Source organism: Athene cunicularia (assembly GCF_003259725.1).
Source record: "Athene cunicularia isolate RWA chromosome 22 unlocalized genomic scaffold, athCun1 chr22_part1, whole genome shotgun sequence".
NCBI lineage: Eukaryota > Metazoa > Chordata > Aves > Strigiformes > Strigidae > Athene > Athene cunicularia.
The window spans coordinates 2,900,442-2,911,164 of NW_020799128.1; the positions used below are offsets into that span (position 1 = coordinate 2,900,442).

Consider the following 10,723-nt stretch of genomic DNA (forward strand, 5'->3'; position numbering starts at 1 on the left):
AGAGTAAGTTTATAACTATTTTTCTCTTAACTGGAGCAGTTAGCTGCACTGCAAGCCATTCATCTTCTGATTTAATAACTTATTCTCCCTGCATGGAGATGGGGTATTATATTCCTGGATATTGCTTTTCTTGGTATCAAGTTTCAAAGACGAATCCACATTTTCTAATAAAATACATTTTCATTGTAATTGAAATAATCATTTTTCCGCTCCTTGCTTTTCCCCTTTATTTTGGGTACTAGAGCTCTCCTTTCCCCCAAGTCCCCCCTTTTTGGCCTGACATTTATTTATTTCCCTTCCCAAGCGACACTTTCAGCGCTGGCGATGCAAACTCTCTCGTTTTCCCCCATCCTGGCAGGGGCTCATGTGATGGGAGAAGTGCCGCCGTGGGTTTGGGCTGCCTCTAATCAAATCATAAATCAGATTTTATATTATATATAGCCTGTTTTGCACTGGGGGGGGGGTGTCTCCTCTGTTGCACAGTCGGGGTGCCAGTGGGTACCAGACAGCTTGGGGGGGGGTTTGTGACCATTTCACACTTGGTCGACACTTTATCAACAGCAACTCATCCCCTGGAACAAGGTTTCCCCGCGCAGCAGCCTTGTGGCCGAGGTCCTTTCTCCCTGTGGGGTGTGACGAGTTTGCAAGGCCTTGAGGAAGGGGCAGAGCAGGCAGGTGGTGGTGCGGCGGGTGCGTTTGTGGTCGTGGAGGGTTTTCTGGGAGGTTTGCTGGGAGCAGAGGGAGCTCTCGGCTCGCGGCTCTGCCACTTCCCGCGCCGCCTCGCCGGGGTTAATATCCTTAAACAAAACTTCTCCCTTTCATGTTCTCCTTGCCTGACTGTCTCTTAACTAATCATTTGATCTCAGCATCTCCACGAGGAGGTTCAGAGCCTGATCAGAAATTAATGGGAAGGAGGAATTAAGCAGCGGATCAAAGTGGCCGTGTCACGGGCTGCGGGTCGGGGCTGAAAGCGGAACTGGCCGGCGGGGCGACGCGTGTCGCGGTGGCAGGGGGGGACACGGGGGACGCTCGGGGTCTGGCACAGCCCCGCTGCTGCAGCAGGCAGGCAGCGAGCTGCAACCCCCCACGCAGAGGGTCTTTGCGCCGCTGCAAGCGGCCGTCACCCTCGCGCCAGGCCTGGTGTGGGCGCAGCGAGGGGCTCATCGCCCTCTCTGCGGGTTTTCCCGCATCTGAGGATGCTGGAGGCAGCTGCTCCCCGCAGCGCCGGAGCCCACGTACAGGAATTCCCTCATTAGACAAATATTTGGCGAGTGGGAGGAGGACGGGAGGCGGCAACGCTGCCGAGCCCCCCGCGATGCTGCAGCCCCCCGCAATGCTGCCCGGCCCCTTCCCAGGCAACCAGTAGCCCAAAGGGAGGGCGATGGCAGAGCAAAATGAACCCGAGGGCTGCGGGCATGGCACTGCACCCGCTAAGTTTGCAAAAGCAGAGCTTTTCTCTACTAAAACTTGTAATTCTGATTAGGCTGTGTGGACCCGGCTGCTTTTTTGGGGGCGATAAGCCAGGCTGGATGCAAGGGGGCATCGTGGGTCAGGATTTGGTTGCTGCTCAGGGCTTTGCCCCTGGCTTGTTCTGCAGCTGCTGGGCTTAGTCCCGTCCCTCAGGGAACCGCTGCCCCCGGGAGATCTCCCTCTTCACGGGGGTGGGTCACACACAGTTGATGGATTTGCCAGATTTCTTCCAGCTGGAGTGAAAAGCCTGGGAATTTGGGTGGAAATCGGGCCGCGAGGGAGAAGCAGGGCTCTTGGCACTGGGGGAGCAGACCAGTTTGGCTGGTGTTGCTGGCTGCTCCTGGCCACCTCTGGGCTTGCTGGGCCAATGCTCTGAGTTCAGCCTCTCCTGGGCCATCCGTGAGACGAGCCAGCCTGGGCTCAGCTGATAGAGGGGGAGATCAGAGCTGACCCAAGCACTAGGAACAGCAGCGCTGCCAGCCTGACGCCATTCCCCACTGAGAAGGGAAGCAAGGCTTGGAAAACAGGACTTTTGACACCTTTTAGTCTGCTCCTGCTGGCACATCGCCGCAGGTGCCACTCTTTGGTGGCAGGAACCTGCCGGGGCCAAAGGGAAGATGCTCCCAGGGAGATGCCCCTGGAGCTCATCATGTGCAAAGCTGCTCTGCCCCCCCGCAAGACCACGGCCCTCACGTCCTTGGTTTTCCCAGCAAAGATGCAGTAACTGGGAGAGGGATACCTGCAGGCGGATGAGTGGGGGGGATTCCTGCGGGACCCCTGTCTGGGTGATGTGACCCACATCCCCCCCGGGCAGCCAGCAGCGGCTGTGCTGAGTTTGAGCCCCAGCGGACGCCGCCTTTCCAGGAAAATGCTTTATCAAAGCTCAGCCTTGAGTCCTTTAATTATCCACATCCAGGGTATAAATTGCACAAGCACTTAAGGGCTGTTCTCAGCAGGGCCTGAGGCCACGGGGCAGGGCTGCAGCGGAGGTGCTGGCCAAAAGGCTTGTGCCTCCGCCGTGCCCCTCTCCTTTGCACACCCAGCTGCATTTCAGCAGACACACACACAGGCTGGTATGTTAAAAAAAAAAAAATCTCCTCCAAGAGGGAAACGTTGCAATTAAAATACCACCGTACACACACACACACAAAACCCATGGCAGTCTCCAAACAGTGAATTAAATAAGGATGAAAGGCAAATGCTAGCTCTGGCAAAACCCTAGGAAAGGAGCCATCAGCTATCCACATCGTCCTGGGATTTCAAAGCACGCCAATGAAATTTGGCCACTTCATTTCATTCACTGTCAATCAGCGTCGCTGCTACTGATGCTTCCTCCTCTTTTTATATCCCCTGTTTCTTTTGGCGATGCCCAGAGCTCAGTTGTATCCCAGCCAGGCAGCCCTCATCACCAAGCGATTAAATCATCATAAAAAAAAAAAAAAAAAAAAAAAAAAAAAAAAAAAAAAAAAAAGAGAGACGTCGCTTCTCAGACATAATAGTAAAAAGGGGGCGGCGGGGGGGACGACGGCTCCGGGTCTATTTCTGCTCTGATATGTCCTGGCGCCGACGGCGTGCGTTCCCCAGCGCCGCGCGATGCCGAGCCGTGCCGGCGCTTCACCTGCTGCAGATGGCAAAGCACGATGTGCAGAGAGGTTTCCCTGAGATCCCAAAGTCCCCAGGCCCGGGAACACGGTCCCGCTGTGGTGCCGGACCCTGCCCTGCTGGTGCCTCGCCGAGCTCCCAGGAGCTTCATCCCTGCACGGAACAATTGGGATGTCAGTGAGCGTGGGTCGTCGTGCCTGGTCCCCAAGTGTCCCTGCTCCTGAGCATCCTGACCCCCCAGTATCCCTGCTCCTGAGCATCCTGACCCCCCCAGTATCCCTGCCTCTGAGCATCCCAGACCCCCGAGTATTGCTGTTTCTGAGCATCCCTGCCTCCAAGCATCCTGACCCCAAGTATTCTGACCCCCCCAGTATCCCTGCCTGCAGGCATCCTGACCCCTGAGTATCCTGACCCCCCAGTATCCCTGCCTCCAGGCATCCTGACCCACAAGCATCCCTGCCTCAGAGCAACCCAGACACACCACACCCTCCTCCACCTCCCCCTGAGCATCCCTGCCCCTTGAGCATCCCAGCCCCTGAATATCCCCGATGCCATGAGCATCCCTGCCTCCAAGCATCCTGACCATCCTGGCCCCCCAAAGAGCATCCCAGACACAACCTGCCCTCCTCCGAGCATCCCTGTCCTCGAGCATCTGAATATCCCAGATGCCACGAGCATCCCTGTCCCAAAGCATCCTGATCATCCTGGATCCCTGAGCATCCTTGCCTCAGGGCATCCCACCCCCTGAGCATTCCAGCCCCTGAATATCCCAGACCTCCCGAGCACCTCTGCCCCTGAGCATCCTGACCCCCACGTATCCCTGCCCCATGCCTTTCATGAGGGCAGCTGCCTCCCAGCCTCTAAAATCTAGTGCTTTAATAACCGAGCTCTTGGGCTGTAAAGGGGCCGTGGAGAGAGGCGGGGAGGGAAGGGGAAATAATTGTGCTATTGGGGTTATGGGTTCACAGAGCGTTTCCTGCCCTGGGTTTGGCCGTTCCAGAATAAAACTGAGCGATGAGGCTAGAGCTGCCTTAATGAAAAAGAGCCTAATGGCCTGTCCCTGGAGGCCACAGACCAGTGGGCTGCGACCGTCCCAGCCCTGCTCTTGGCCCCGGGTCCCTGAACTCCCTTTTTCTTGCAGATATTTGCGCAACAACGTGGCTCCGCTTTCGCACCGAGCCTCGGCACGCACCGTTCTCTGGCGGAGGTTTCTTCAAATCCTGGGCTGTTGGAAAGACCAACAGGTTGCTTTTATGCTTTTATTTATTTTCAGGGTTTTGCATTTAAACTCGGCGCTCTAGGAAATCCCTCCTGGCTCGTGACATCCCTGGGGCTGCTCCTGCTGCCTGGGCGCAGGCGGACCCAACACCCGGCTCTGCCCCCAGGAGCAGCCCGGGCTGCAAAGTTGGGCTCAGATCCCAGCTTTTTCCACACGGAAAAAAAAAAAAAACAACAACCCAAAACAAACCAAAAACCCAACAAACAAAAAACTTCAGGGTGTGAACGCAAAACCTGCCGTCCCAGGGGACCATCCCTGAGTGGCTACGCGGCCCAGGTGGGGGATGATGGGTCTGGGGGGTTGTTTGTCTGGGAAATAGCATTAAAAATAAGTTGTTTAGCGCTCGCGCGGCCACCGAGCAGCACAGCAAAGGGCTGGGCCAGCGACTGCTTTTTAATTTCAGAAATGTCACTGAGTCATGAATGACTCATAATTATAATGGGAGACATTTCCAACCCGGTGTATGACTCGGAGATGTCTTCCAGGGATATTAGAGCTGTTTGTAAAAGCCAGGCCTTGCCCTGGCGCTCTCCCCTGCTCCCCGGCTGGTTTGTGTGTCCCCCCCTCACCAAGGTGACAGCCCGTCGTGCGGTGGCAGCAGGGACGCGGTGGCCTCGCCGGGCTGAGGATGCTCATCCATGTCCGGCGGGAGCCAGGGGACGCATTAATGCTCCCCATCAGGTGACAGGTGTCTATTAAAGTGACTCCCATCACCGCTGCGTCTGGCCTGCCCTTGACTCGGGGCCGCCCCGGCAGACAGCTCCGTGTCGGTGCTTTAACCCCAGCGCCGGGGCGGCCGCGGCTCCTGGGGGATTGGCAACAGGGTGTGTGTCCCCCCCCTCTCCCTGGGCTGCGCTCACCCCAGCCGCGCGGCCTCTTGGGGACAGGCGATTCGTCCCCTTTCCCATCGTTTTGGGTGCAAAGGTGGATTATTTTTTTTTTACGGTTGGAGCTTCGTGCCGCGTAGAGCAGCGGCATCACTGCCTGCGACAGGGGCGGCGGGAGGGGGGGTTTGTGTATCTGAGCATCGGCTGGGTTATCCCTGGCTCTGCCACTGTTCCCTCCTCTTCCCAGCCAGAGGGATTGTCCTTCCCATTCCCAGCGGGATGGGGCTGGTTGGGTCCCCGGCAGCATGTCCCGGTGGTGGGTGCTACGGTGGGTGATGCTCCCCCACAGCGATGCTTCAGCACCCGGCTCTTCCCACAGCTCACCTGAGCAGACAGCCCATCGCTATGTCTCCAGGCCCAATTAATTAAGCAGGATCGGTATGAAGTAAATTAGGGAGGTATTTGATCCAGTCGGACCAGTTCCGAGCTCCCAGGGTTACTGGTGTGGGCCCCTGCCAGCATCGTCCCCAGTGTGATGCCTAGGAGCTGGGCTCGGGGAGCTGTGCGGTTCCCTCCTTGCTGGAAATACTTTCTCACCAAATAGCATTAAATATTCCTGAGCTGTGAACATCTTGGACTGATTTTATTTTCCATAAATAAACTTGTTGGGAGATATTTGGAGATGGGCCTAAGCTGCAGAGCTTGGACTGGGTCCCAAATCTCGCTGCTGTTTGGGCTCAAGGGGTTGGTTCAGGATTGTTTCGAGCTTTATTTTGGTTTTAAGGGTTTGAGATTAAATAGCTGCCCTCAGACGGGACCCTCCCAGTGCTTGCCCAAGCTCCTCAGTCCCCCCAGGGGCTACTGAAGGGCGCAGAGGGGCTACTGGGCATCCCCTCGCCGCCAGCGTGGGCTGTAGGGTTATAAATCTATAGGTTGACACAGGGGCTGGGGTTTTTAGAAGTGGCCACTACCGTGGCCAGCTGGACGCTGTGGGTGTCCGTAAGGTACCAGCCCCTGGTGCATGGACTGGGATGCAGATGCTCCATGTTTTAGGCAGCTGCCTGCACCAGCACCAGGGGTTTGTGGGGCACAAACCCTTCATCCTTGCACGTGTGAGGTGCCCCTCGCCCAACCCCTCCCAGCCCGCGGCGTCTCCGGTCTGTCACAGCTTCTCGCTGGAAGTGGGTTGTTTTTCCAGATTGGGGAAAGGGGAAAAAAAAAAAATTAATTCTGTTTATTTATTTTTAAATGGGGAAATTAAGTAGGAGAGCTGTAAGGATGTGTTTGCAAACCCGCTCCCTGTGCGGCACATCCCGGCGAGGCCGGATCTGTGGGGTGAGGAGATGAGGGTTTAATTCCCTTCCCTCACCGGAGGGGCCGAGCACTTTCTGCTTGTCTAACATGTGCCTGATTAATTATGACAAGTACAGGATTGCTCTTTTGGTGAGCGCACATGCTCCCCGAACCCCTCGCGGTCCCTCACCCTCGGCTTCCCTTCTTTTCACTCAATTTTCAGGTTTATGCCAAGCGCAGCCATGGGAAGAGGAGTCTAATCTGACCCGTAAACTCTGTCACATCCTCATTAATTTGGCCATGTCTCCCCTGGTAGCCTAAGGGAACCGTCACATTTTTAACGAGGCTCCGAGGAGACAGTCTCAACGACAGCTTCATTTTGACAGCTGCGATGGGAAAGGTGCAGCGTCAGGTTTTGCGGTGAGTGCCGGGGCTCCCAGGGCTCTTGCCGGCTGCTCCGTGTGCAGGATTTGGCCCTCGCTGCTCAAGATTTTTGCAGCTCCGTGCAGGGCGTTTCGTTCCTGCTCCCGAATTTGCTGGTGGTTTAAAGCTGAGCCGGGCACAGACCCATCGATGCCGTGGGATGGGCACCCGCATCCCGGCGTGGGGCACATGCCAGCCCTTGGGAGAGCTCGGGGATTTGCCAATTCTGGGCAATTCTGCTCTTTTTCCCCCCCCCATTCTTCCTAAATTTAAATATTCTGTAGGTTTTCTCCCATGGCAGGGTCTCCTTCCCAAGGAATATTCCCCACCGTGGGGGTCAGGGGCCGCATCCCTGAGTGGTTTTATGTTCAGGACCAGGATCCGTTGCTGTTTTGTGCGAGGACAGCAGCTGATCCGGAGGGATCTTGCTCCATCCTGGGAGCTCTTCTACCCTATTCTAATGCAAATGCGCCTTAGCTGATAATCTGAATGTTGAGTGGATTATTTCACCCCCAGATGAGCTGCTGTAAGGCAAAATTTTTTTTTTTTTTTGCTTTCAGTATATTGAACCAAAGAAAAAAAAAAACCCACCACAAAGAAACCCACCTTGGAATTACATTTTATCGCCAGAAATCTGTGCAGGAAGCACTCTTCTCTCTTTCCCTCGCACGCCCTAAAATAAATGAAGAAATACGACCTAATGACACCCTCTAACAGCTTTATCACATATGCATGATAATTGCATCAGCAAACATTTGTATTGCAATTAAAGCGAGGAGGCAATAAACCATGAGGAATCAATTAAAAGAAGATCCCGGCTGCGGGAGCAGCATCCCATCCTCTCGCCTGTCCTGCTAAAATGGAATAAAGACCCAACCATCCCACTTTTTCCTATCTCCCACCCCCCAAAAAAAACCAAACCAGAGCAGGCTTGGCCTCCCCAAGGCGGGGTTGAGCAGGGTGTTGCTTTTTCCCTCTCCAGATTTCCCCAAGGCTGGAGCATCGCTGCCGGCTTTGCGTCGTCACGCGGGAGCATCGCTGCCCGGCGGCAGTGGATCCTCCGTGATGCAGCCGGTAGTTTTTGGTAGCTGAGGGGTTTTGGTAGCTGAGGGCTCGCCCTGGGTGCTGGCAGGATGGGGAGCAGAGGCAGCACCCCTGTGCCCACATGGTGCTGGGATTGGAGTTTATTTTTGGGGCTGGGACCCGCAGCGGGTTGGACCGCAGTTGGGTGTCAGTGGGTTGCTTAAAAGCACCGGGCTCAGCTCTGGGCTCAGCTCCTGCCAGAGCACAAATGGAAAGGTGCCGAAAATGGGCGTTATTTAAAGCAGGGTTCAGCCTTCTGGGTGTAAGCAAGGAAGGGAGCTCCCGCTGTGGGAATCGAGCCATGTGCAAACGCTGCTGCCATCACTGCGGGCTCCTCCAGCCCCTGCATGTTCCCCGAGACCCTCCCTCACCCCAGGACCAGCATTTTACTCAGCCCATCACCCCAAATAACAGAGGTTTGGCTGGAAGACGCCAACTTCCTCCCCACCAGCCCCACTCCAGCCAGCACTCAAAGGGCCCTTTGCCCACCAAGATGCATTTTTTGCCCCCCCGAGCTGCCCGCATTGACAAAAAAAGAAGATAAACCCACCAAAACAAACCCTTCCCCTGCACGTGCGGCTCCTTCCCCCGGGAGAGACTGAACGAGAGACTGAACTGCACGTGACAGATGTTAATCGCAGCATTTAATGCACTCCTGGAAGGCACTTGGATATAAGGGCTGGGTAGGAACCCGTACGGAGGAGAATAGACTATTGTCTCTTGTTTCCGCCAGCACCCACGGAGGAATAGATAACCCCATGATACACAATTCACCTGGGGTTTTATACTCTTAAATTGGGTTTTATACTCTTAAATTGGGTTTTATACTCTTAAATTGGGGGTTTATTGCTCTTAAATTGGGACTCTTATAACATACGCATGGTGAATATGCTCATTTCAATACAAATAAATAAATTAAAAACCCCATTGGAACATTTTTATTTTGTCCGCAGCTCGCCAAAAAGATGTTTGATCCGAGAGGGATACGGGAGAGGGGAAAACAGTGATGGAGGGATCACATCTGATTCACACCTGAGCATCCCCGCACCGACCACCTTCTGCGCGGCCTGGGAAATAATGAAAACCCATCAAATATTGGTTGTAGGTTGGAGAAGGGCTATTTGCCACGCGGGGCTGTCGGCGGCAGGGAATTGCGTTTCTGAGGCAGAAGCAGCATCCCGGCTCCCTGATTGAATTCCCCCTCGGTGACCCAGGGATGTAATTGCAGCGAAGGGGAGCCGGGGCAGATCGCGCCCGCCGTGGAAATCAGCATCTGCATCCATCACCCGACCTGGGAAGAAATTGAGGCAAGATGACTAAAGGTCCATAAAAGTAGCAAACTTATTGACTAATAGATTTCTTAGTCATGAAGTCCCCATGCTCCATATGTACCGAAATCAAAGCAATTACGGATTTAAATGAAGCTGGAATCCGTGGTGCAGAAAATGCTTGTTTTAGCGTAAGATTGGCCAGAGGTGAATGACCTGTAAAACCCCCGGTAATGAAAGCTCTTCACAGCTTGCAGTGTTTCACTGGATGGTAATTGCTGCAGTCTGTGATATGGATCTGGCTGTGTTAATGATGCCCTGTTCCTTTTCATAGGACTCATTTAAGCTTTCCCGTTTTTCTGGGATTTCAAAGCAACAAGGCACGGTGGAAATTAACACATTAACGTGGACGTTTTCTCACTCGGAGTATTTAAAATATTATTTAAAGCTTTCGACCCGCTATCGATTAACAAAGTGATGGGGAGCGGGAGCCTTGGGAGAGGGTGGCTGGTGTGTCTGTGTGCTGGAGACAAATGGAGTGCGACAGGGGTGTTCATCGCTCCCGGTTGGGCTACGTCGGTACGGTTTGTATTTTATTTAGCATGACAAGATGGATATATTAGAACAAAACATACATTAGGAAAAAAAAAAAAAAAAAAAAGAAGAGAGAGATATTTCTGGATGGGAATAAAAATCCTATTAACTTCCAAATGAAAACCACATCCAAGGGAGACAGTTGGCTTCCCTTCTTAGTTTATTATTAAATATTTTACTAGGGAGGGAAGTTCTGAGCTGAGCATCTTTTCCCTCCTGTTCCTGGCAAGAGCGCTTTGCGTAGCAGGGAGGGTTATTTCTTGGGTCTTTTTGTGCCAAAGCAGTTTCTGGGTGTAGATCAACAGGTGGTGATGGTGCATCAGGGGTGGGGGAAAGGCCCCGGCAGCACTTTGTGACTTGGGAGCAGCAAATTCAGAATGCTGGGGGTGAATCACAGCAGGTAAATGGATGCAGTGGGTGGGCTGGCGCTTCATCCCTGGGGATGGAGATGGGCAGAGCAGCTCCCGCCGCTCCTGAAATGCTTTTATTTTTTCCCCGAATGGGGAGGAGAGCTCTTCTTCCCTCCCAGCCCTTGCAATCTCTGTGTCCGAGGCGCCAGCCCAGCTCCCAAGGGGCTCCGGGATTAATTTCTTTCGGTGACCCTGGGGGCCGCTGCAGCCTGACCCCGATGCTGGAGGGGAGGCAAGGTCGGGGCGAAGGAGCAGAGGGGACCGCCAGCAAATGATAAGAAGCTCGGGGCTCTTAAGAGTTTGAACAATACGGAAATGGCATTTCCAGTTAACTTAATCACCACGCCGGCTCCGGCTGAATATAAGTGCCCAGATTCAATTACCATCCCCGCGCACTCGGTCCCCGGGGAGCACCGTGTCACTGTCCCCCCGCAGCCACCGGCTGCCAGCACCGCCGTCCCACGCCACCACCCC

At 54.4% G+C, this 10,723-nt stretch overlaps 1 protein-coding gene across 3 annotated transcripts in view; it reads left to right on the plus strand.

Moving 5' to 3' along the window:
- Window positions 1-10,723, plus strand: part of PEBP4 (phosphatidylethanolamine binding protein 4) — a 36,139-nt gene that overhangs the window by 12,190 nt on the left and 13,226 nt on the right. Inside the window, exon 5 of one of the 3 annotated variants that reach the window (XM_026863142.1) lies at window positions 8,931-9,606. The exons of the other annotated variants lie outside the window; for them this stretch is intronic. Within the exon in view, the coding sequence (XP_026718943.1) occupies window positions 8,931-8,984 (54 nt within the window). The 3' untranslated portion in view covers window positions 8,985-9,606. Of the gene's footprint in view, window positions 1-8,930; window positions 9,607-10,723 lie in introns of those variants that run through there. 3 annotated transcript variants of the gene reach the window in all.